The sequence below is a fragment of the Carettochelys insculpta genome, chromosome 2 (genome assembly GCF_033958435.1).
Source record: "Carettochelys insculpta isolate YL-2023 chromosome 2, ASM3395843v1, whole genome shotgun sequence".
Classification (NCBI taxonomy): Eukaryota; Metazoa; Chordata; order Testudines; family Carettochelyidae; genus Carettochelys; species Carettochelys insculpta.
In genome coordinates this window covers 211,353,070-211,380,385 of record NC_134138.1, presented here as the reverse complement: position 1 = coordinate 211,380,385, position 27,316 = coordinate 211,353,070, and the positions used below count along the sequence as shown (strand labels likewise).

The 27,316-nt window shown below is 41.9% G+C and overlaps 1 protein-coding gene across 4 annotated transcripts in view; it reads right to left on the bottom strand.

The window, feature by feature from the left end:
• Positions 1 to 11,166: 11,166 nt before the first annotated feature.
• The window catches only part of SATB1 (SATB homeobox 1), a 107,558-nt gene continuing 91,408 nt past the window's right edge, over positions 11,167 to 27,316 (bottom strand). For 3 of the 4 annotated variants that reach the window (XM_074984493.1, XM_074984492.1, XM_074984491.1), the window contains 3 exons: positions 15,685 to 15,888; positions 15,065 to 15,160; positions 11,167 to 12,928 (listed from right to left, as the gene is read on the bottom strand). In XM_074984493.1, coding sequence (XP_074840594.1) covers positions 12,440 to 12,928; positions 15,065 to 15,160; positions 15,685 to 15,888 — 789 coding nt within the window. In that variant the 3' untranslated portion in view covers positions 11,167 to 12,439. The remainder of the gene's footprint in view (positions 12,929 to 15,064; positions 15,161 to 15,684; positions 15,889 to 27,316) is intronic. The other variant, XM_074984494.1, reaches the window with a different exon arrangement.

Here is a 27,316-nt window from a genome sequence, read left to right as displayed (position 1 = left end):
AATATCCCTCTTGTCTGCACCCCTTTGCCAACAGGAAAGGGAAAGTGCCACTCTCTCCTCACCCTTCCAGAAAGTTCCTTGTTTGAGTTTTGTGGGCCAAACTGGGGGCAGTGGTCGGGGGGGGTGGAGTCTCAACAAAAACAAAAGTTTTCATTTTGGCAGAAAAGCTATTTTCGATGGAAAAAGTGTCGGTCGGTTGATCGCGAGAGCAGGCTTCGTAGCACAGTTAGGCCGGCAGCTTGAGAGCCATTGTTACCTTTTGTCTGAGTAGGTGTGTTCTGGCAAAGAGCTGTAGGAACCGAATCATCGACTCATAGAACATTAGAACTGGAAGGGACCTCAAAAGGTCATTTAATCCAGTTCCCTGCCCTCTTGGCAGGATCAAACACCATCTAGACCATCCCCAAGAGGTATCTATCTAACCTGCTCTCAAATATCTCCAGTGATGGCTTTTCCACAATCTCCCTATGTAACTTATTCCAGTGTTTAACCACTCAGACAGTTAGGAAGTTTTTCCTAATGTCTAATCTAAAATCCCTTGCTGCAGATTAAGCCCATTGTTTCTTGTCCTATACTCAGAGGCCAAGGAGAACAATTTTTCCTCTCTCCTCCCTGTAACCCTCTTTGAGGTACTTGAAAACTGCTATTATGTCCCCTCTGAGTCTTGTCTTCCCTAAACTAAAAAGCCCAGTTCTTTCAGGCTTCCCTCATAGCTCATGTTCTCTAGACCTTTAATCATTCTTGTTGCCCTTCTCTGGATCTTCTGCAATTTCTCCACATCTGTCTTGAAACGTGGTGCCCAGAACTGGACACAAAACTTCAGCTGAGGCCTAACGAGCACTGAGTAGAGTAGAAGAATGACTTCTCGTGCCTTGCTCACAACACTCCTGTTAATGCATCCCAGAATCATGTTTGCTTTTTTTTGGAACAGCATCACACTGTTGACTCATATTTAGCTTGTGGTCCACTATGACCCCTAAATCCCTCTCTGCAGTACTCCTTCCTAGACAGTCACTTCTAGGTTCTGAGGCTGATGAAGCTGCCTGTAGGAATGCAGTATTGTATGTTCTAAAACCCTTACTTGGCATTGATTTGTCCTTCATTGTATTTTGTACCATCCTGAGTGTACTTTTGGGTTCAGAAAATGCTCACACCAATTTGTTATGCCAAATTAAAGTTCTTGTTAAGCATTGTGTCCACACACAAACATATCACATCTTTATTGCACTCAAGTATCCAGAAGTGAAAGCAGATACACTTTTACTCAAGTAATTTTTGGGTACTTTTTCCACCTCTGACTAAGCAGCATTCTGGGCAGATATTCCTTAGTGCGCTATTCTGCCACTCAGCTTTGTTTTACCATAATGAATCCAATTACTTTTTCTGTATCTGCCATTGCAGTAAGCCTGCTTGCCATGCAATGCGTTTGAATTTTAAACTCTATGGTGAGACATCTTTAGGAAATGGGGGGAACGCTATAGGGAAGTGGAAGAAAATGCTCTGGAAAGAGGGTTTGGAGGGATTTGGTACTGCAGAGAAAGAAAAGTTCATAGTTTTACATGTCTGGCGAAAACCATTTTGAGCATGCTAGTGTAGGAGGAAGTGAGTTAAAAGCCAAGCAGGCAGAGTGAAGAGTCTAGTGCTACTCAGTGTGGCAGTAGACAGTGGATACCCAGAAAAAACGTGATTTGAAATTCCCTCAGCAGGCCTGACAGCTATTATGGGCTAGGGGAGGAAAGTATGGGGAGGGGGCAGAGCCTTGGGCAGAAGAGGCAGGGACAAGAGCAATCAGCGCTTAGCACTTATGGGCTACGTCTACACGTGAACCCGACATCGAAGTAGCCTATTTTGATGTGGCAACATCGAAATAGGCTATTTCGATGAATAACGTCTACACGTCCTCCAGGGCTGGCAACGTCGATGTTCAACATTGACGTTGCACAGCACCACATCGAAATAGGCGCCGCGAGGGAACATCTACACGCCAAAGTAGCACACATCGAAATAGGGGTGCCAGGCACAGCTGCAGACAGGGTCACAGGGCGGACGAGCACTTCCGGGGCAACAGCTAGCCGCTCCCTTAAAGGGCCCCTCCCAGACACACACAGCCTGCACAGCACGTGGTCTGCAGAGCCATAGGCATGCAGACCTCGGGCGACGCAGTCATGGACCCCCCAGCAGCAGCAGCAGCAGCAGCAGCAGCCGCCAGAGGTCCACCCAGCCGCCCCTACAGGAGCAGGGCTCACCCTGCTCCATGTCATGCTGGCGGCAGCTGAGCACCTCTTTGCCACACCGGAGGAGGAGCGGCCTGCAGGGGAGCAGTACTCACCTCCCAACCCTGCAGCACCCTGACCCCGCCCCCCCCCCAGCCTCACACGCCGCCGCCTGTGGAGCTACCCCACCAGCACCGACTGGTGGGAGCGGCTGGTGCTTGAGGAGTGGGATGACGACCGCTGGCTCAGGAACTTTAGGATGAGCCGGCAGACATTTATGGAGCTGTGCCAATGGCTCACCTCTGCACTCAGGCACCAGGACACCGCCATGCGGCGTGCCCTCCCAGTGGAGAAACGGGTCGGCATTGCTGTCTGGAAACTGGCCACTCCAGACAGCTACCGATCCGTGGGACAGCAGTTTGGCGTTGGCAAGGCCACCGTTGGAGCTGTCCTCATGGAGGTAAGAGGACCCACGGGGGGAGAGGTGGGAGGCAGCCCTGGCAGGGCAGGGGGGCCCGGGCAGGGCAGGGCCACGCACACCCTGCTCACCCCTCATTGGTGCTCTCCCATGTGCTTCCCCTGCAGGTCGTGCGCACCATCAACGCCATGCTCCTCCACAAGCTCGTGAGGCTGGGGGACCCAGATGCCACCATCGCGGGCTTTGCCACGCTGGGCTTCCCCAATTGCTTCGGGGCTCTGGATGGGACTCACATCCCCATCCGCGTCCCACAACACAGTGGAGGACGCTACATAACCCACAAGGGCTACCACTCAGTGGTCCTCCAGGCCTTGGTAGACAGCCGGGGCCGTTTCCAGGACGTTTATGTGGGCTGGCCTGGTAGCACCCATGATGCCCAGGTTTTCTGGAACTCGGGCCTGTGCCGCAGGCTGGAGGCGGGGACCTACATCCCCCAGTGGGAGATCCCTGTGGGGGACACCACCATGCCCCCCTGCATCATCACAGATGCGGCATACCCCCTCCGGCCCTGGCTCATGCACCCGTACACGGGCCATCTCTCTGCCAGCCAGGAGCGCTTCAACCAGTGCCTGAACCACGCGCACCAGGTGGTGGAGCGCTCATTTGGCCACCTCAAAGGGCACTGGAGATGTCTCCTGACCCGCCTGGATGCGGGCCCCACCAACATCCCCCAGATTGTGGGTGCCTGCAGCGCCCTACACAATCTGGTGGAGAGCAAGGGGGAGGCCTTTTTTCAGGGCTGGGCTGTGGAGGCCGGCAGGGCCGACGTGCAGCCACCCTCTGCCCCCAGTCACCAGGTGGACCCCGAACGGACCCGGGTCCGGGAGGCCCTGCGGGCCCACTTCGATGAGGCCGTGGGGTGAACTCTGCCAGGCCCCCCCTCCCCCTTCCTCCACAACACTCCCTGCCCCTACGCCCACACCACGGAGCACCCAACAGCACACCCCCCTGCCACTTTTCCTGGACAAATAAAAGCACGCACTTGTTTGTAAAATCAAACTGGTTTTCTTTTAACTGTTCTTTTAACTAATACCAAACTATATACAAGAACTTCTAACTATTAAAAGTGAAAAATAAAAAAGTATGCATATATTTACAAAAAAAGCAGGGATTGCAAGGAAGGGGAGAACTATTTACATGCGGGGGGGACGGGGCAAACGGGGGCACAAATGAGTAAGTCCAAACTATATACAGGGGGTGGGGCAAGTCCTGGGCCCCATGCCCCTATAGTCTGGCACTAGGGGTGGGCGGCCAGGAGCCCTGCCTCGGCCACAGCCCTGTCCAGGGCTGGCTGGGGGCTGGGCGGACTGGAAGATACGGCTGGTGAGTGTCAGCTGGCCCCAGGTCTCCCTCGGCAGTCTGGCCCTCGGTGGCGGGTGGTGGGGCGACAGCGGACGGCGCGGCGACGAGCGGAGCAGCGGGTGGCGCGGCGGGTGGAGCACTCAGGGCGGGCGCAGCGGTGGCCAGCGCAGCATGGGGGGCCAGGTAGTCCACCAGCCGGTTGAAGGTCTCCATGTAGGCCCCCCATGCCTCTTGGCGCCAGGCCAGCGCCCGCTCCTGGAGATGGAGGCGGTGTTGCTCCACCCGCAGACGCTGGTCCGCAACCTCCAGCTGCCGGCGGTGGAGGGCCAGCAGCTGGGGGTCCATTGCTGTCGGGTGGCGGTGCTGGGTCCGCCGTCTTGCCTGCCGTGGGGCCGGTCGGTCCTCCGCCGAGGGGCTGGCCTGGAGCGATGGCCCCAGAGCGGATTCCGGGACCACCGAAGCCTCGCCGGCGCTCTCCGGTCCTTCTGATGGTGCAGCTGCAGAACACAGGAGCGGGGGAAGAAGAGTGGAGACAGGCATTAGTGTGGGCCCCGAGCCGTGGCCCTTGTCCCCTCACCCCTGTGCTGCAGGTTCCCCATCCCCATCCCCGGGAGATGCTGCTGTGATGGGGTTCAAGTGTCCCCCTGCACTGCACCCCGTCCCCCAGCGGGAGAGACACTCACTTCACTCAGCAGTGTCTGACAGGAGAGGTTTCTGAGGCAACAGATGCCCAGTTTCTCCCAGAAGTGACAGTACAGCAGTCAGAGACAGTCCTTCCAACCCATCCTGGGGAGAAGACCCCCAAGGGGTGCCCCTCTGGGGTGTAGCTTTCCCTCTCCTCAGGCTGGCTGTCTTCCAGCTCTCCCTTCCCCTAGCCTCTACCTGCGCCCACCCCCGATTCAAAGCCAGCTCGGCTCTTCCCTCCTCTTTGTTCAGGGCAGAGGTGTAACCTGCCAGTTGTAGCCCCAGGATCATCCTTAGCCACTGGGAGTTATTCAGCTTGTTGCCCATAGCTAGCCTGAGACTCGCATTTGCACTCCCCCCACTCCATCGCATGCTGCTGCTGCTGCTGCTGCAGGGTGTCCCACCCCCTTCTCCCGGGGGACCCTAGAGGTTCCGCTCCCCCCAGCCCTGGGGATGGGGCATGGCACTGTCGTGCTGGGTGGGGGGGGGCAGGGGCTGATGCACTCCTGTGAGGGACATGGCACTGCTGTCCTTGGGGCCATGGCCATCTGGGCATGTGGAGGGCCCTGGCCACATATCTATTACCCCCGCCCCTCAACCCCGGGGGTGTACACCAGGGGGATGCATACCTGCAGGTCCACTCCCACAGTTGGGGGACACCCGGAGGGCGGACACCTGGCTGCTGCTCCGGGATGGCAAGAGGATCTGGAGCCCGGTGTCGGTGGAGGAGGAGGAGTCCCCCTCCTCCTCCTGCTCCGGTGCCCCGAGGGTGGGCTCCAGGGGGGGCCCCCGGGGTGCGGGGCTTACCTCCGGGGCGGGCTCCGGGGCCTGCTGGGGCTCCTCAGCCGAGGTATCAAGAGTGGCCGGAGGGGAGGTGGTGTGCCGGGGGCGCAGGATGTCCCTGAGCGCCCTGTAAAAGGGGCAAGTGACGGGGGCGGCCCCAGATTGGCCGGCCGCATCCCGGGCCCGGGCGTAACCCTGCCGCAGCTCTTTGACTTTACTCTGGACATGGTCCGGAGTGCGGGCATGGTGACCCCGGACAGCCAGGCCCTTGGCCAGCCGAGCAAACACATCTGCGTTCCGCCTCTTGCTCCCCATTACCTGGAGCACCTCCTCCTCACTCCAGAGCCCCAGCAGGTCCCGAAGCTCGGCCTCCATCCAGGAGGGGCCCCGCTGCCGCTTGCCACCCTGGCTGCCAGCCCGCGAGCCCTGGCTGCCCTGGCTCCCCTTGGGGGGGGTCCCCTGGGGGCACTGGGGGGGGGGGCTGCCGGGCAGCCATCGCAGCTGGGGTGGCAGACAGTGGTGGCTCAGAGACGTGCAGGCTGGCCGCGTGTCTGGGCTGCCGCCTGCATGTTCTCCCAGCTTCCTGCACAGGAAAGGGAGCGGGGGGGGACCTTTAAGGGGCCACTCCACGCGGCCACCACTGAGCTCAGGGGCTGGAGAGAGAGCGTCTCTCAACCCCTCAGCTGATGGCCGCCATGGAGGACCCCGCAATTTCGATGTTGCGGGATGCGCAACGACTACACGGTCCCTACTTCGACGTTGAACGTCGAAGTAGAGCGCTAGTCCTATCCCCTCATGGGGTTAGCGGCTTCGACATCTCGCCGCCTAACGTCGATGTTAACATCGAAATAGCGCCCGACGCGTGTAGCCGTGACGGGCGCTATTTCCAAGTTAGTGCCACTACTTCGAAGTAGCGTGCACGTGTAGACACGGCTATGGAGCACAGCACCGGGCTCCTGCCACCCCAGCCCTCAGAAGCAGCGGAATGGCACTGCTGAGGTATTTCAAAAGGCCCAGACCTCCCAACTACTGCTGCTGTTACTGCAGTGGTGGCCAGGCACTCTGGGCCCCTTTGAAATACTAGGCCCCATGCAGTTGCCCCCTTTACCTCCCTCCCCGTTGGCAGGCCTGCATCCCCTATACAGTTGTATGTAGTACAGAACATAAACCATGTGCAACTCTGAAGTATTTTCAAGCTGGTTGCTAGTAGAACGAACCTCCACTACAGTTTCAGAATGGCCACCTGCAGGGGGTTCCTCTATAAATTTATTGCCCAGAAAAGCTTTCTGTTGTTTGGCTCCCATGGTATATGTGGGCCAGCTTTGCCTTCTATGGGGGCAATGGTGCTTACTGGAAAACAGTCACTTGCAAAATGACAGTCCAGTTTCTTATGGCATAGAACAGTAGTGGCATCAGTTCTGGAGGTCCTGTTCTTCTCCCTTGTCTTCAGGGACTTCTTCCAGAGTGCCTTGGGTTTGGATCAGTGAGGGGTTCTCATATTCATTTGCTCTGACAGAGGCTTTGTGGATGTGTGCATTGCTGTGATTCTTTCTGAGAAGGGAAAGGATGTGCAGCTGTCCTAAGAGGGCAGTCCGGTCCAGGAGCTTTGGACAAGTCCATGAGAAAGCATGGCAGGCATGTCTACCATAAAGGCAATGTGATTCCAGGTGTATGAACTCAGAACTATGATTGACTGACTGCCAACACTTACCAGAAATATGACAAGAAAGAACTGGAGCAGCTGAGACCACACAAGTACAGACTGGCTGACACAAATGTGAAGCAGTGCAGTCTGGGCTAGCTGTTGGAGGACTGCCAGCAGCTGAGTAGTTATGAAAGAGGTCAAACAAACTTTAAAGTGAACTAACTCCCTGCAAAGTTCCTTTTCCAAGGAAGATTACTGCTGGTAACCTTAGATACCAAATAACTGTCTTTAAAAAGAGATTGTGAGAGCATTTAAGTTACTTTAAAGTGAGCAACCTGAAGTTACTGAAGTAATATCCTTGAGGATATAAACCCTTAATGCATGTAGTTATAGCACCCTTCCATTGTGGGCAAGCCAGGCATGGTATAAAATTAAGTAAAATCATGCAGTGTAAAGTCTCACATACTAGAGGTTGTTGTATATACTTAAAAAACTTTAGCACTTGATGCTAGAGTAGGACTCTCTTGGCACCTGATTTACAATGACTGCTGTTAAGTGTGGGAATTTCACAGCAGAAAGGAAGATTGGTAGTAGTTGTGACAGGGAATTCCATATTCTTTATGGGACTATGCTTTATGTGAGATACTGCATGTGAGATATCATTGGAAGGGCTGTAATCTACTGAACATGATTATCCCATTTGTACACATCTATCATTCCTGTATTTGAAGTTAGGAACAGGAAGTATCAGCAGGTGTTACTAACGTAGTCACACTCCCTGTGTCTACACATGTCCCTTCCTTTTGAAAGGGGATGTTAATGAGTGGGATCGAAAGATGCTAATAAGGCACAGCCTAGGAAGAAGGGCTTTTTAAAACTGGGGGGTTCTTTTGGAAGGTCCTGTCTCCATGGGCAGTGCACAATTCGAAAAGCCGCACTTCCGAATGGCAGTGGCCGCCATTATGCTAATGAGGCACTGCATATTCATTGCAGTGCCTCATTAGCATCTTTCAAACCCACTCATTAACATCCCCTTTTGAAAGAAAGGGGCACATGTAGACCCAGCCACTCAGTGAGGGCCATTAGGAACTGTGGCAGCTCCTACCACGATGTGGGGCTATATCATCTGATGTTAGAATCCATCTTGGATGCTGTTTTTACTACACAGGAGATGAGGAAAAAAAGTTTAAACAAGAAGACAATGGATTCCCACCTTTCCTAAAACCTGTTTTAAGGGTGGTGAGTGAGGTTATCTAGATTGTCATTCCTCCCGAGTCCCCACCCTAGATGATTGCTGAAAACATCTAAGATTGAACTGGGGAAAGTACTCGGCCCAGACTGGAAGGTGTTCCAGTCTGTGAAAGAAGCTTATTAGAACAACTTTGAGGGTAAGAGATTACATGTAACTTGTTTCAGTGCATTAAGCTTAGCTTGCATGTTCTATTTTACATAGTAACCTACATTGCTGTGTGCTCTCTTATGACCACTTAAACCCTTTCTTTTATATTTAATAAAAATAATTTTATTAATAAACCCATTGTAAGTAATTGCAACCTGGGGGTAGGGAGAAGGAGTCTGTGCATATCTCTTTGCACAGACAAAAAGGGCAAATTTTATGAGCTTATAGTGTACAGACCTCTAGACCCCATAAGATACGTTTATCTAGAGTTCAGCTCCCCAAGGGGCAGTATTCTTGAGTGCTGGGAAAAGGTCTCTCACCACACTGTTTTCAGTCTGTGTTTGCAGCCTAGGTTGTGTGGCCCTGTCCCTGTCCCTGTCCCACAGCAGGCTAGCGTGTCTGACTCAATGAGAGAATGACCTATCAGGGAAAACCAGCTCAGTGGAGTCTTAACACTGAGGTAACAATCCTAAGGGGATCCTGACCCATCACAGCAGTGTTTGATACTTGGCCAGTGCTGAATTTTAACAAACTCAAAACAACTCTCCATGAGTTGGGAGCTTTCTTTTCACGCTCCTTTGTTGACCCCTCCTAGTTCAAAGAAATTCATCGAGACCCTTATTGGGAAACCATATTGGTTCTAATTATTTCTTGCATCCTCTTTCAAAACTTAAAAGAGTAGCTATAGTGCAACTTTAGAAATTCCTTATGATAAGAAAGGGAGGCAATCAGCTTTCAGAATATGGGGCTATGAACTTTGATTGACATAACACTGTTCTTCTATGGTTGAATCATGCCTGAAACTGTACCATAAATATATAACTCCTACCACAGAGAGTAGACATAAAAGTGTGGTGGGGGGGAAGCAGTAATAATATTCCATTTTGTCTCCTCCTTTTGATTTTTTTTTTAATTTAAGTCAATGCTTGGTTAGTCTTACCAATCTCCTTTCTTTCCTGCTTTCTGTGTTTTGCAGGCACTTGTTTTTTTATTTGTTTTCATATCTCAAATGTTATTCACAATGAACTGCTTCTTCCGAGAACATTTTAAAGAGTTTAACACTTTACCTGAGTCATAGCTGTGTCATCATTGAACTTTAAAGACAAACTTTAGCTACAAAGCCCAACTGGGATGGTTTTGCTGCTCCCAGTTCTGTTCCTTAATAGTACTTTAACCTTAAAGTAGCTCAGTTGCATGAAAGATAGGGAGCAGGAACAGCATGGGGTAATGGGAAAAATGCAGTTGTGAATTACCACCCATAAGAGCAGACACCCTTTCAGCAGAACACAGAAACCCCCCGAAAGTAAAATTTATTCACAATAGTAAAGAGAAGCAGTTAATAAGCTTGTTGATGGTACATGCACTTATCCTCGTATTATGACTTGTAGTATCTGCTGCCTAAGGGAGAACATTAGATACAAACATCCATTTATGGAGTGCCAGGATAGATGTTCCATAACCAACTGCCCATCCCGTCCCAAACACACCACCAATTTTTAAAATGTGCAGCCATATTCAGTAGCTACTGGTACATTTCACAGGCAGCTGAAGGCAGCTGATTGTCACCCTTCACGCTAATATACTCAGGTCCCAATTCTCACCCTACAGGATCAACTCCATTGACTTATCTAGAGTTATCCCTGATTTACAGCAATGAAAGAATTCTAACTACTCTCAGGATTTGTCCTGATGTCAGCCAGCTGTAGAGCAATTTGAACCAGTAAACACTTCCCTTTCTTGAAACCAGAGTGAGTTTCATTGGTGCAAACAATGGCTTTGCTGGTTTACACTAGTGCTCTGTACAAATACAGCTAAGCATTTCAAGCACCAATGGACCAGGAATGCACACATTCTTGCATCCAACTCTCTTTAAGCATGCAGCGTGAACACGCTCATTTGCTATCTACTCTGTCTCCTTAGATAATCTAAAATATAGATATAGGGAGAAAATTTCATAGACATAAATGACAGACTTGCAGATATACTTTGGCAGAGTGGAGTGGGCAAGATCTCCAAAGTTATCATCATTTTAGAACACTGACACCGCATTTGAAAATTCATTTTTTTAAACTTTTTATTTTGGTTAGCTAATCCCCTAAGTAGTATTGGGCTTCATCTTTCAACTGTTGAGTTTGATCTCCCCTACCCAGTATAGATCATACATGCTTAGGCATGAAGTCAATGCCCATTAATTATGACAGCTCTAACAACCATCTTATTTAAGATCATTAAAAAAAACTTGCACCTAGTAAGGTATTATTGTACACAAGACCATTTTTCCCTATTTATTTTGTGACTATTAATGGTGTTTTTAATATTTATACCTTAGTGTAAGGCACACTGTTAACATAATTCAAGTAGTATAAAATAAAACCAGCTGCTTCCATTACCCATGCATTACTGCCAGGAATTGTAAATATGTTTTTGCCTGATAGCCTTTTGACTCAATAATACCCTGCTATCTCTGCCGGGCAGGCAAGTTTTTAACCAAGTAAAGACGGGTTATGATTTTCATAGTCAGACTGGGTTTCCTGTTAAAGTACATTACCCATATTCAAATTTTGATCAGGTCATTTTTTAAAAAAAAAAATCTGTTTGTGATTTTAACAATTGAAAAGTCATCTTCAAAGTGGTGGTAAGAAGTCACAACATGCACTTAAAGTAGAGATATTTCTTTAGGTTATCCACATAAGCAGACAAACCCTGCCACATCATACCATACAAACAATTTTAATTGTGTAGTTACAGTCAATAACCACTCCTAGTCAGAACATTTCTGCATAAAGAAAATTGTGATACACTTATAAAAACAGCCAGCTGTAACAAAATAACTGGTGTTTTCATAGCAATAAACTGATAAAAAAGAAATACACCTTTATACAGAAAATTTATACAGCTGTAGCTTTTAAGTTGATTGTAAACCAAAGGAAGACACATTGCAAACATCAATTATTTTCACATTAATTGCATAAGTTTCTAAGGTGATCTATTAGTTTTATTTACCTAAGCTTATTTGCATGATAGTAAAAATTGCATACAACAATAAGAGTGAAGCTTATAGTATGAATTGCTTGGATAACATAGAGCACTTTTTATAGGCAACTGTGTAAAGCACATTTTCTCTATTTAAAACTTTTAAGACACTTTGTTTTACTGCCCATCAAAATACATTTATAAATAGAAAAAAAATCAGTATGATAACAAGAAGCAATATTACATTTAACAGAAACATCAAAAATTAATTACAACATGATGCTGCAGGATCTACAAATAAATAATGAGGACTAAATTGTGTTTCACATTTTTTCATTTTTTTAGAAATCAGGTAACAGTGGGAATGGAAAAAAATACAGTGACCTTTATTTCCAAAACAAAACACAAATCTGAATTACGGCAGTGCCATATAATACAAGGCATTTGTTGGCATATGTTATCTTTAAACTGCATTCCACAGTCTATAGTTCTTTTGTAACATACAATAGAGCAAAAGTAACAAACTTTTCTTTTCTTTAAATAAATGTGAGTTTCCAAACAGCAAGTGTGCAGTGTTACAGTAATAATAATAATAATAATAATAATTAATCATCATTAAAAAAAGAGAAACAAATCACAAAAGTTGTAATGCTTGTCTGAAGGCTCCAGAATCAAAATCACTGGTATCATGCTTAATGGGTACACTACAGTGTATCCAGTGAACACAAACTAATATCAAACAATCCTCAATGCTTCATCTGTAGCTGCAGAGCGGTTTTGTAAAACAGAGTAAAACATCTAGTGCAGTCTGCATTTTCCTTTTTTCCAACTTTTGTGCAAGTTTGGGAAGATTCATTGACCAAGCAATGAATAAGAAAGGTTTCTGACACAAAGCAAGATGGAATTTTCATTTCATTATTAAATACCAGTGGCACTGTTGAATGAAAATAATACTTTTTAGATCAGTCTTTCAATTCAGAATTGAGCTCTGTGTTCCCTTCTACTGATAATTCTTCTTCTAGTTTCACCGAGAAAAGTGTGTTCGCATTTTTGTCTTGGATGCTATCTTCTAAATCCTTAAGTAACTCTTCCTCCTTGTATTCTGCAACATCCACCTCCAAACCGGAATTGTCCTTCAGCTTCCCATGGTGCTTGAGATAATATCGCTGGTTCTGAAAGAACTTGATAATGGTGTACTTGGGCAGATCAAGCTGAGCCGAGAGAGTCTGGATTGCTTCTTCATCTGGATAGAGGCCTACATCTTGTATGAAACTCTGTAGGATTCCCAGGGCTTCAACAGAAATCTTTGTTCGTGGTCGGGGTTTCTGACGATTTTCATCCTCAGATTCAGCTGGTGATCCCACTGTTGGTTGCCGTGGTGGTAGTCTGGGACCTGGTTGCTGCTGCTGTGGTTGCTGTTGAGGTGGCTGCTGTTGAGGTGGCTGCTGTTGCTGGAAGACAAAATAAATAATTTGGTACATTTATTTTTGCTGATATTTTTATCCTATCCCCAAAATTCAGATATCTAAATATAATTGGCCTAGCTAAAAAGAAAGGGGAAGGGGAGGAATATTGGTAAAATATCAGGTCCTGTCTAGATTAAGATTTGAAGATGTGGTGGTAGAAAGTGCTGCCTAACATACACTAACAGAACATATTTTAAAGAGTCTGATGCAGACAAGGTAGGCTAACTTGAATACGTTGAAGCCTAGACTTGAGCCTAGGACGTAACCTGTCAGAGTTTACATGAGACTTGAAATTTGTTAGAATATACTAGCTATCATATTCTGACATATTTTATTTAACTCTTAGACTAGACAAGGACAAAGAAATCAGTAGCGAGAAATTCCTCATAACGCTGACAGTAACTTTTTCTGTGACCTTAGGAAGTCATTAATCTGCCTGTGTTCCAATATCAATATGAAAAGTGGGAATAAACATACTTACTTACCTCAACCAAGTTAATATTTATATAGTGCTAACCTACAAAATGCTAAAAAAGTTGCATCCTCATCTTTTTATTAATTATTATTAGTGAACATCCAGTATTCCAAAATGTCAAGCAATAAAATGACCCAGGATGCACATCACAGAGGAATAAGATAAAGCAAATCATGATGTAAATAATTAACAAGAGTTTAAAATGAAGGGTTGGAAGGAAGGAATTCAAAGACATTTTAAAAACGTGATGCACTGAGCCCTAGGGACAGAAATGTTTTTCTCACCACCGGCTGGAGCACAGCACATTATAAGATCATGTTTAAATCAAAAGTGAATTCATCAGCTACTGCTTTGGCTGAGAAATAAGTTATTTTACAGCACAAAAAGAATTGTTTAGTAAGACGTTTTAGATCAGTAAATTTTTGATCGTATGATGCAGTTTAAATAAACTAACAAGTTTTAAGAAATGACCAGTAGATATATCTAGATTTTCTCCAATAGATTTTTAATTGCTCTCATAGAAGGGCAATACTGATAGTATAATTAAGGCCTCAGTCCTGCTAAAATGTATGTATACCTTTATCTTTATGCACTGCAAGTGGCTCCATTCTAGACATAAGTCCCAAATAGACATATGCCCTTACTCAAAGTTCTTAACCTTATGCATATGCTTAAGTTTTTGCAGGATCAGGGCCTCTGTATAGGCTTTTCAGAGTTAGCACATATATTAATTACACAACTGATGCATCTACAAATAATAAAAGTACATAAGAACAAAACCTACCATACAGTAAATAGAAATACAAAACGCCCAATCTTACAACCCTTACTCACATAAGTAGTCATGTAGTACAATGCAACTACTCATGTGAATAACGTTTGCAAGATCAAGGATATAATTTTTTTTTAAATCAGAAATCAAGCCGATCTGTGCAAGCAGTGTAATATTAGAGTATTTATACTATGCATAAGCTTTTTCTTTTTATCCCCCCAAGAACTCATGTTATTAAAAACAATGTACATTTTCAAACAAATGCTACTTTACTACTTGATTCAGATATTTCTCTCTCTCTCTCTTTTTTTTTGTTTTGCTAAATCAAACAGTAAGTTTCCAGGCTTTCACAATTATTTTAGTGCTCAATATCCTAAGGGACTGTCTTGTTCAGTTTGTTTTATCTTTAATACACACTCATGTATGTGGCTGCTGGATAATTCTATTCTTCCTAGATTTGTAAATATTTTCCAAATTGGCATTGCAAATGATCCACTAAGCTTCAGCGGAATTTGGGAAATCTGAAAGCTATAGGTATTTTCTGCCCTTTGGGGTAGTAGTTAAAGGCTGACCCCAGGTTTTTAACAAGAAGGAATTAAATAGTTTTATCAGTTCAAATGGACACGTAATGGAACTATTCTACTCCATTTAGCATAATAGTCTATCTTGCTCAGGAGTTTGTGTGCTACCTGGTGCATGTGTAAGAATGCAGTGGAGCAGAGGGAAAACTACCTCTGCAGGTGAATATGGAGGCTTACCATGGCTAGTTCAGTGAGCGTCATTTTTCTAAGTATATCAATATACTGCTTCTCGGTTATCTGGGAGTGGGTCCTGAAACCCCCCTCCCTGACACATTTAACTTGTGCCAGCTCACCTGAGGAGCAGCACCCAGCCACGGTCCAGTGGTCAGCAGGCCTGGTAAGAAAGCGCCTCTATGCTCTCCTTTCACAAGCGTGGTGGGAGAGGGGCTCTAAAGGAAAAACAAACAAACATTGACTCATCCCAAGTTTCAACTGGGGTTAAATGGGATGAGGAATTAGGTCTGGTCCCCCTCCCTTCACTTCTGGTTGGTGTGAACCATTGCTGTTGAGGATTTGAGAGTATGGTACTTGGGTTTTAAGAAACCACACTTAGAAAGTACTATTTCCTGCCACTTTGTACATTATGTAAGCATCAGAACTGAACAGACAGTAACTCCGTCTTTCTAATTCTGACTTCCAACAAACTATGTGAACCTATATATGGACATTTAATTATTCCTCCTTCTCCAATCAGATAAACTTGACCCATCACATCTATGTAGGTTTACAACAATGATGTATGTGTGCATTCACACTCTCCTTTTAATTGTGAAGGAAGATATCAGTGCGCTGTTATTTCTTACTAAGAAGCCTCTGTTTAGTCTGGCAGGAAGAAAAGAAACACTAATTTCCTTTGCTGCATTTAAAGCTTTATTTACTTAGTGCTATATTGGATTGGCCAAGGTAAACTAACCTGAATCTGCTCTGCTGGAACATGAATAATGTGGGAAGGTCTGTCACCATGGTGATGAACTGCATTGCTTTCTTGTTCATAAATGGCATCTCGTTCAGGCTGAGGAAGACTGAGGAACCTTCGGATCATTGAAAGATTCTCCCATAGGGTCCTGTTTTCTGGGGAGGGATCTTCTTTCCAACGCAACAATTCACAGAGCCACCCCTTGAAGAGAACATCAAAGTATTAGTTTTCCCCACATAATAAGGGGTCGATTCTGCTGTCATTTACACTTTCCTTGGAGTGAATGGGGATTCTACCGGAATGAAAAAGGAAAGAAGTTGTACTTTAACATTCCCTAATTCCGCCATGCAAAATAAATTATTTTCATTTTAAATCCTGAAGACCTCTGCTGAACTCTAAAGCAAATACCACTGAGTCAAGGATCTGTTGTTTTACAGACGCATCAGAAAATGCAAACTTTTTAACAAACTGATCAAGGCAGCATCCCTTACATACTTCAAATACATAGAGCTAATGTTGTGTCTCATTTAAACTCCAATATGTTCTTCTGTTTATTTTCTTTTATGTAAGCCAATATCCATCTCAGGGTATTAAGAATGTATTTCAGTAGCTGGTTGATGATATCCTCTGGTTACCGCTGTATTTTAAAAAAATCTAGTATGACAATGTCTCCTATTCAGAAATATATCTTGTGTGTAGATCTGCTTATTGTAAATCATTATGATAAAGGAATTTCCATAACATCCTTTTAAAAGAAAGGAATCCTTTGAATACATACTGAGAAGTTTTATATTTTCTTCCACATTTCTACGTACAGAAATGGATCTGCAGGTGAACTTACCCAGATGATAACTTTATCTATTTCAGACCCTTTCCCTGTAAAATAGACTTTAAAATCAGACTTTCAATTTTATGTTTGATATTGTAGATTTAAAAGGGGATAAGCTCATAGGCATGCAAAGAAATGTGTCCTTTACGCCATTTCTAAATAATGGTAAATAATCTAAGAATGTACCCATTATAACTTTGAAACATCTAGGCAAACAGACAGACCACTGCTATATACAAGTCAAAACACCATCCCATGACAAATGCAGCAATTGCTAATTTGCTTCTAAAACAGACATGCAGTTTTATCTGTAAGATTAGGCCACCTTGCAATTAAATCTGGGAACACTTTCTGCCTTTGTATTTGATGTTTGAAAGGAATAGCAGAGAAACAAATGGGCTAATATAGTATGTAGCAGTTCTCCATTTCTTTGCCAAATGCGAAGACAGTTGCACAAGGCATAAAATATCACAAGTATATACCATTCACAATTCTTTTTAGGTCAAGAAACTTTTTTTCAAGCTAGCCTTATACAATTGTATCTCTTAATGCTGTAAGAACGAACCTACAATAATTCATTCAGAAGCCTTTAGACACTTTCTTCAGGTATTCATAGTTTATTCAAATCAGTTCATTGAATTTTCTGTGGATACATTTATGACTGAGACTTAGATGTTCTTGGTGCCATGCGTACTTTGTCCAGAAGTTAATTTAAAAGTGTAGTTTTAAATATCCACTATAGAGAAGAGTAGAAGTAAATAATTTAATTCATCCCATGTTATTTGGAGGGCTGAAAATGTCAAATATATAGTCTTGTTCACAGACTGCAGATTAAACCATGAATATGAAGGCAAATGTATGGAAACAAGGCAACATAAATGGTTTATCTGAATATGGTAGTAGCACAATTGAGAAACTAGAACTATAATAGGGTCAAGCCCATGCTCAATAGGTACACTGGGTAGAGAATGTACAAGTATGTTAGAAACTGTCCTGGGGCGGGGGTGGAGAATAGAAATCCAACCTATTGGTCAGTCCACTATGGTTTCCAGTGCAAACCTGAATAGTCTAGGAAGCTGATTTGGAAATGTAGCCAGCTCCTTAGCACGTATACCATGATGTCCAGCACATGATAAATAGGGTAGAACATATTCCGTTTCTACAGCAGCAGCAAAGAGCACCTAGCTGTGCCTTTCTCCTGCCCCCTCCTCCCCCAAGGCATCCAGGTATCTGAGGTAGGTTAGTGCATGTACCATACATGCACTCAGCCTCATGCTGCTCCTTCTAGTCCTCCATTGATTCCATAGGCAGTGGGACTGTATTCTGCAATTTTTAAAGAAACTGGATGGCATACGTTAAACTGACAGATAATGTAGATTTTTGTTTAAAACCTTTCAAAACCTAATATTAATAAAAATACCATCATGAAAATTTTAATGGAAAATTATGAAAACTATCTTTCAAATGTTTCCAGTCAGCAGTGTTTCCCACGCCTGAAGCAGACAATGAAACTGACATGTCTATATCATAGGAAGTGAAAAAGAAGTATTACCAAAGTATTACCAAACTGCAGTCCTCTGAGGTATAAGTAACAGAAGCCAGGATATTTCTTTTAACCGGACATTAGAATTTGAGCATATTCTGTCCGGCAAACCTGTGAGCCACAGATGTTCTTTAGAAAAGATTCATGACAATTATGCTGTTTTAACAAATATTTCACAAAGAGAGCTTTGATTCATTTAGCAAAATATTTTTTCTCATATTGTCACTTCAGTGTTTCTACACATACTAGATTGATCCTTATTTTATTAATTGCCCATGACTAACATAACATTTCCAGTAGTTTGCTATTAACCTTTGCCCTGAATTAATACTTCTAATTCCTTATCTAAAAATAATTTGATGAATAGTAAATTGAAGCATGTCCCTTTAGCCTTCCAAGAAAATGCAATGATTTTAAGAGAGTGAAATTAGATGCTTCTTACAAACTATTGAAAGTTGCAGCTATCAACTGCTATTCTCATAAAATGTCTAATTTTTCCCCATTATGTTTCACGTATCTTAAACAGAAATTGATATTTTGTTGCAACATTTGTGTGGCAGTATGAAAATAACTAGTTTGCTGCTTCTAAAACTACATGGATTAAAAAAAAAAGATTACTAGACTTATCTTTATACTATCTATTTCTGAATACTTTTATAAAACCTGACTGTATTAATGTTTAAAAGCTGCAGGGGGTGAATAGGTCCTAACAAAAGCTTTTAGACTTAACAAGTCTTTAATATTTTACATATTTCCAGGTTCAGTGTTCGGCACCAGATAAATGCCTCAATCACAAAAATCAGCACACTGAAAAAGGATATGTGAAACGATTTTAGAGCATTTAGAGAAACAATTGGATGGATTTTCAAAACCTGTGACATATTTTGTTTTGAATGTGTTTTTACTTGGAGCAAACATGAACAGATGTAGTTAATGTAGCTTTTAAATTTAGAACTGAACCCAACCGGGCCAAATTCTGCTCTTCTATGGTAGTATAAATGTGGAGTATTTCTACTGGAATATTCAATCAGCCTATTTCTTATTCACATCAGTACAAATGAGGGCCGAATTGGTCCGAAGTCTTTATTTTCATGTTTGACAATATCCCAGAAATACAGGACTATAAGATGATAGGCAAAAGACTCACTACTCAGATCACAACTGTTCTTTAATGTGCACGTAGCAGAGTGAACAAGTAGCCTTTAAAAATTAGGCCTATTCAAAACCAGCAAGCCTAAAAAACCTGAAACATCCTTGGGAACAACCGAAACCGTAAACATAGTATGTGTGCCAGGCAGCATTACGCTGAATATAAAGAAGGTATAAGACAAAACATGAACATTTAGCTACATGTAAATACATTTGTAGAACTTTCATGATGTTACTACTTTTCAAACTGACAAAGTTTAATGTGACACCTTCTGTTCTAAAACCTTTGTTTCTATTCCAAATCACGCCTTTAGCTACTATCAATCACTATGCTCTCCTTATTACTTAAAATACTAGCATGGGCCCTGGATAAACTGAAAATGCCATGCAGATGAATTCTGAGATAATATGTTCAAACCTGTTATATACAACACAAATCCTGTAAAGTTATGTATTGTAAACCTATGTTTATTGAGAATTAAAGTCTTACATCCATCTGCCACAAAGGAAATACTGTTATATATTTTAGAGTAACCCAGAACCATCTGCAAAGGTCTTGCTATAGTAAGAAAAGTTTGTTTTTTTATTAAAGATGTTAAACCTAAATATTTTAAAAAAATAGGTCCTGTGACTGGCTTTCTGTTAGGATTTTTTAGAAGAAATATAAGAGGTTAGAAAGTAGAGAAACTACCAAACTATAGAAAGAATAAAGGAAAACAAACACAAAGATAGCAATCACAAACAAAGTAGTCCACAACACATTCCACTTTATGACTATTTTAAAGAAATATTCAGCAGTTCTAAGCTCAGTATCTGCATGATGTCTTCTTCTGAAAAATTTTTATTGTACCAGATTTAAATATGAATCCTGACTCTCTTCCCTACTCTCTCCTCTGACTTTCTCACAAAACAATTTCTGGTTTTCATGGTACTTTTTTCAAAAACTTGATACAAGTCAGTTCAATACGGAAGGGGCAAGCACAAATTCTTATAAAAAATCAAAAAGGATTGCCTTTCTGCAACCAAGGCATACTTGCTATGTAAATCCTGCCAGATCTGTGGCATGCTAGGAGGATTGCTCACCTTATATTTGACTATGCCAAACATAACCTGTCTAAAAGGAAAGGAATTCAGTTAAGAACAATTAAACTTCTTTGCTTGGTAAACCTGTTAACAATAAAAGTAATAAAATGACAAACACCTCATTGTATTAACTAACAAGAAACATTGTATTAACTAACAAGAAAACAAATATATATTAAAATAGCTGTACTTTGAATTCTACATGGCAAAATATTTTATGCCATATAAACCAAGATATTATGTAGGTTTTCTTCTACATATTACATGCAGGAGTATTCTGTTGAAGTCTCTAGGATATATAGTATAAAATATGTAAGGTATTAGGGAAAAAAACCACCGTAAATAGGGAGGTATTTGATACAAAACATTTTAGTGGAAAGCATGAATTACATTTCTGCATCCAGTATGAACAAGGATTAAGTACATAATCCATTAAACAGTACTTCTCAACTCAAAAAATTTCAGTATTGTAGACTAAACTACACTAGGCATTTTGAAGGAGCACATTTTCAGCAATAACTAACTATAAAGCTAGCAATTTATCATTCAGCAAATAATTTTCTACTTTTAAAAGAATCCGTAAGTGTTACTTATGCTAATGAAGACCGTTTTTAATCTGCCCACAAACATGCTAATAGAGGGCAATTTTTTTTATTTACAAAGCTGAAGGCACTCAAGTGTAATTTCATATCAATGTTCTATAAACTGGGTAAAATGGGCTCTTAATCGTCTGAGCCACCAAAATCCTTCACCTTTAACACAAAGGCTTACAGAGAGAACAATAGATGCAAGCTGATGAACTAAACTTCCAAGACTCCCTTTAAAATTATTCAGCATGCTTTACAAATCTCATCTTTGTTAAAACGGATTGGTTCATCGCCCCTGATACTTCTATTTTTTTTTTTTTTTGAGCTATGAGAGCATAACCCATGCATAGGAAGGAAGAACTATATGGTGGAAAGCACTATTACTGTGAATGTGTGCTTTCCTCAGGCTTTAACTTACGAGCTCCTTGTTGTGAAGGAAGGTTGTCTTTAGAAAAAGAAGTCATAATACTTTGAACAACGAGATACATAATGGTGGCAAAGGAGTACTGAAAGCATTTTAAATTATTTACTAGGTTAAAAGGGTGAAATGGTACTTTAAATACATCAAATTTCATCATCTGGGCCATTTTTTGGTGGCAAAGTGGTATTGATCTTTCCAAATGCTTAAAATTAACTATTTCCAGAAGGTCATTATTTGATTAAAGGCATTAAAGTTGAGGGCAAGAAATGATGCACTTCATCTTCTTTGCCATCCAAATAATCATGTAATTTAATCAGAACTATCGCTTCATGTCCTGTAATAAAAATGTTTGTCTTAAGATATGGTTCTTTATCTAACGTATTAACCTTTAAATGTTATGAAATTTTTAAGAATAATCTTTGCTAGAGAAGATTCTTCCATAATGTAGTGAAAAAATCCCCCACATTTAAACTGATAAGGATGATTTTCCTTTGCACATTGTTTAGGAAATCTATTAAACCCTTCAGCTACAATCCAGTGTTCAAAAGAACCTAGAAACTCAGAGTTCTGAATAGCCAAATTTGTGCACACAGTATTTTGAAGCAAAAATGCATGACTATTATTGCTCCAACATTAATAAGCATAGAAAAAAATGGAACTATAACGCTAAGTTATATAGCATTTCACTTTGCACAAATCTTGTATTTAGTAAAAGAGAGTATCATATTTTCATGAAGAACAAGCTGTCAAAATTTAAGGTTACCACAAATTTGTTGTTGGGCTGAGACCATTTAAATTTTACTTGTTGCTGGGTGAAATCCTACAAATTTTTGCAGGAGATCACACTAGATGATCACAAATGTTTTGTTATGGCCTTAAAAATCTATAAAGTGACCACTGGAATTTCCTGAAGTCTGAAAGCCTCTTTCAAGATAGAGGTATCCCTGGCTGTAGTCTTAATGATGGTTTGATTTGGAAGGAGAAATGGGATCCAGTTACCCTTGAGCTAGGCTTTTTCTATGTTGTTTGGTATGTGAAGTCTTTCTCCTTGAATAAGACTTATCTTTCTCTGGCAATTTTGAGAAAAGGAATGGGAAAGAGCTGCTCCTCTTGAGATGGCTAGTGAGTATGCCTGCAGCATAGGACACAAGGTTGCCTTTTCTGTATTGCCAGATATCACTTTATTGAGATATCTCCCACGCAAGGTTCCATTTAAGAATTAATAATCTCAGAGGATTTGATCTGAATAACTGTGTGTTGACCAAGACTTAACCCTGGCCATTGAGTTTGTTGACCTGGCTTTCACCAACCATCTCTTGTAATCCATGAATCCATCCACCACTAACACAGTAGGAAGGTTTTCTTTACTATTGACTTAAATTCACCACTGTTTCCATTCCTCTCTAATGTTTCTTTGGCAGAGGAACAGCAAATTGAGTTGGTTAGGGTATTTTGTATTTATCCTGCTCATCCTCTCCATACATCATATTTTTGGCCATCACCACCTTCCCTCTAGTTTCAGCCATGTTTTTGAGGGCTCCCAGAAAGAGTTATGATGATCAAACTGACAGTATATTAAAGGAACTGGCATGGCACACTAGGTTTGCTATTTTGATAGATTTGTATTAAAGGAAAAAGGGACTTTTGGACCTAGGCTGAAGGCCTCCACTTGGTGAAGATGTTAATATTCATAGGCTTGAGAGCACAGGAAAACAGACCTTCCCTTGTAGAGCTACTTCTGTGGGAGTCCTAGTTATGGTAGGGGGACAGAAAAAAGCCACAGTGAGCTGTAGATGCTCTGAACCTCTTCTCTGGGCAAAGACTATGGGCTGGAAGCCACCAAGATAGAGCTCCCTTCCTGTCTCACCTTAAAAGGTGTCCACATAGACACAGTAATTTGGTTGGCTCCATTTGGCCTGCTCTGACATGAGAAAACTATGAGAGGCATTTGGCAAGTCCTTGTTTGAGAAATAAAGCGCCCTTTACCCCCCTTCCCAGAAAACCTGTGGTTCTTAGGAAGAAACCATAGCAAAACTGATTTTGCTTTCTGTGACCCTCTGCCCCACCAGTCAGCTTTAGAAAACAGGTGCACGAGGCAGAAAAATTTGCTATGAGGGCAGAGGGGGAAGGCCAAGTCGTGGAAATTCACGAGTAAGCCTAGACTAGTATACAGTATAGAGCATTTAAGGAAGAGTAATGTAACCATAGTAACTCAGATGGGCAATGTAGTCAGGATCCAGAAAAGCTCTATATAAGAAACAGAAAAGTATGGCTGCACAAGTGCAGAATTAGTAACACAAAGGTTACAGCATTTTCCAAAACTGATTAGAACCAGTTTTCTTCCAACTTGGCTTTTTTAAAAAATGTCTTGGTGAGATCTAAAAAACAAGCCACATTTGAAGTTTCTAGCGTCTGCAGTGTTTGCATTATCAAACCTGAACTACATTTTAGTTATTTATTCTCTTGTATTATATATTGCTATCTGTACAGTCTCCCCTTTCTTCCCTGTATCTGCATGCATTTGCAGGACTTGTTCCAGCACTGAATTTTCTATTTGATTTTTTTTCCCCAGTGCCAGCATGTTAGGAAACTGCAGGTTTATATTGCATGCTTTAGGCCTTTGTGAAAAGAATCACATTTCACCTATCATGCAGCATGATTTACAAAGGCATTCAAAGTAAAAAAAAAAAAAAAAAGCACTTACATATGATCTTTTTGAGAGCCTGTTTACCTGCCTTACGAACCCACTACAGTCATATCTTTCCTACTATAATTAGGAATGTTTTGGGACAGAAGGTAAGAATCCTCCAAAAGAACACATATATAGTTTGGTCCCCTTTACTAGGGGATACTTTGTTAAGGCTGTCAAAGTACTGTGTGAATTTGATTTGGATTTTTAAGCTCCTATAGTAACAACTGAATAGGCACACAATGCTTTCCAGCAAAGTCTATTACTAGAAGGGCACTGGACTATGATTTTTGGAAAACAGAAATAGGAAAAAAGATTTCACAATCAAAGTTTCCTAATAATGCACTAACATGTTTTTGCCAGTTAGAGCCTTTTTAATGAATTTACTCGTCTTTTCAAAAAGTTTGTGAAACGTTACTGTGTCTGCAAAATACACAATTCATTTCTGACCTATTAGAACTGCTTTTCTGTCATTCAGTGAATAAAGAGATTACTTTTCAATATATTGTATGATCTCTATTGATCTATCTGAACGAGAACTTCATGCTGCCTCTTGAGGGTAGGTCTTCAACAGAGTAGCGATGAGAGGTGTCACCACCAAAGGCCATCTTACAAATGCAATTTTAACAGCAACAACCTGAGGGTTTCTTCTCTGCTCTTTTGACTTCCTCCAGTCCAAAAGAGCACAAAAGCTGTGTTTTATTATATAACCAGACTGATTTATCTTCTGTCAGCTAATGGGATTTCTCCAATTCTAAATCAGGACATTTGAAACTGCTAGTATGAAAGTGTTAATGGCATCTATGCATATATTTTTCAGCTTAACTCACTAGAACATTGATTACTGGTTACTCATTCATTAACTTCTCATTGCCCCAACCCAGGTTTTCTTGTTTTTTGGATTTTTTTTAAATGATCACTCCAGATATTTCAGTTAAAAACGCTAGTTTCTTTATCTATTGTATTGGCTTTTGTTGTCAGAGGATCAGCAAAAAGGGCAAGCCTAGAAGTGATCAGCTGTGATTAAATGAAGAAATAAATAAATAAATCTGTAGCTGTTGATACAACAGATGGGAATTAGTATAAAAGAACTTATAGAGCTTGTTGGAAGAGAGGTAAACTTCAGAGATAAGGGATTCATTTTTTCAGCTAGGGAAGGATAAAGAAATTGATATTCCTCTTTTCTGAGGTATCACATTTAATCCAATAACCACTCAGATCATCTTGCAATTCTAATCTTACTGTACTTCCCCTGTGAAGTGAAAAAAATAAAACAGCTAGCAGTACATAATAGTATACTTTTCCCCTTATATTTTTCAAAACAAAATTTTTCCCCTCCAATCTCATGTCTGTTTCTTTAACATAGGTCCAGCAGAAATGTAAGAAAATGCCACCAACTTTAACAAAAGAGATACAGAATATTTTAAAAAGTGGAAAATTCATTTACAGCCAGCAGGTGAAGAAACAAACTGAATATTAGCTAGTTGGCTAATGTCCTGATCCTATGAACTGCTTTGTGAAGATAGGTCCTTGGGCTTACACACATCCCTGAGAAAACTGGGGGGCTCCCACCAGGGCAGGAATCCAGAGAAGAGCCAAGGCCTAAAACTGTACCAGATTTGTACACTCCACATACACATACAATTATACAAGAAAAGTGAATTCAAGTTTTTTTTTTTTAAAAAAACCCTCATGTTATGCCTAAAAGCATACTTATGCAATGCATTTTGTACTCAGCTAAAAAAGTAATCGAAATTAAGAGCTGTCCCTAAACTTAGCTTCTTATCTCTCAGCCTCCTCCACTTTTCTCTTTCCTCTTCCAAGTATATTTTTCTTCCCTTCAATACAAATAGCAATGACAGGCACAAGCCTTAATCAAAAATATAATAAGCATTCTTTGCAAATCTTACGTAAAATGTAACTACATTCATATGTAAAAAGAAAAAAGGAAAAACGGATTATTAAAAAAGGTTGATGATGCTCTATTCTCCTTTTCTTTCCATCATTCTTTCTTCCACGCATACAATGCAAACAGCACTGTGAGCACAAGCTACACCAGACAAAATGTACTTAAAATCAAAGCAAGAAAACGCAACTGCCAATTAGTTAATAAAGTCAGTTTCACTCTGGCACACTATTGCCCTTCGCAATGCTGGGCTATACGGTTGGTCACAGATTTTCACAAAGGGTGACCGGAAAATGCTACATACGCTGAAGACAAGATACATGTCAGTGGGCCCGATTGCACTCCAATAGCATGGCTTGCTTCCATATAATTGAAAGAAATACCAATATGCCCATATATTTATTTTTTCAGTGCGATGTTTTTTTTTCTTTGGCTGCTCTGCCTACTGTTGAGTTAAGCAGGAATCTTTTTAGCAGAAAGGGTCTGGCAATTTTTTTCAAACTTTGTTTTTTTGCCATTAACAATTTCACAGCAAATGTTTATTATTAAGTTACTTATTGAGGTTTAACACTTGCTCCTTTGGAAAGGCCTTTGGTAAACAGACCTTGGGGACAGGAGAGTCACTTTCATAACAACTCACATATTGTTTTGAAAACAAACACAAAAAGCCCTAAAACTAAAAATGGTTCATAATCCTTCTGTCTACAAGTACATTCTTGATCACAGAAAGATGAACAAACTAAAGTCTGAGTCCAGATCTCTACAATTTTCAGAAACATTTTTCACCATGACATTCGGTTTGACTAAGTTATACCACCCACAAAAAGTGCATTTCACAAAAGATATTTGCATTCAGTACTTGCCATATGTTTTTGACCCATGTCTCATTTTTAAAACCTTCATATACGCATATTTAAATCAGACATTTAAAATATTCTGGAACAAATTCCCTTTACATTCTTTTTTGAAGCAAGGTACTTAATGCTATTAAAATACAACACAATTGATTTTGAGATGATGAAGGCAAAAGCTAGAAGAAAGAGAATGTCTCCCCAACTTCTTGTCCAGGTTCTGCTGATACAGAAATCTCATGACAGGTAAGATAGGGAACCTGGCAAGGCTCACTACCTCAAGTCCCCTTTGGAGAGGTTGAAATGTCAAATGATGAGGAGGGGACCGTAATGAGAACCTACCCCACACATGGCAATGGCCTTTGTTTATTACATAGTGACTTGGCAATAGAAAGCTGGGTCAAAAGTGAAATAAGAGGAATGGTCTGTTCTCTCTCATCCTAGCTGGCCAAGGCATGAACAGCCTATGGGCCTCGTTCCCCGATGTTTTCAAGTACTTTGCTTCTGTTTTGTGATTCTACACAAGCTCTGAGGAAAGGCCCTTTAAAAAAGACTAATGCTAAAATCTTTA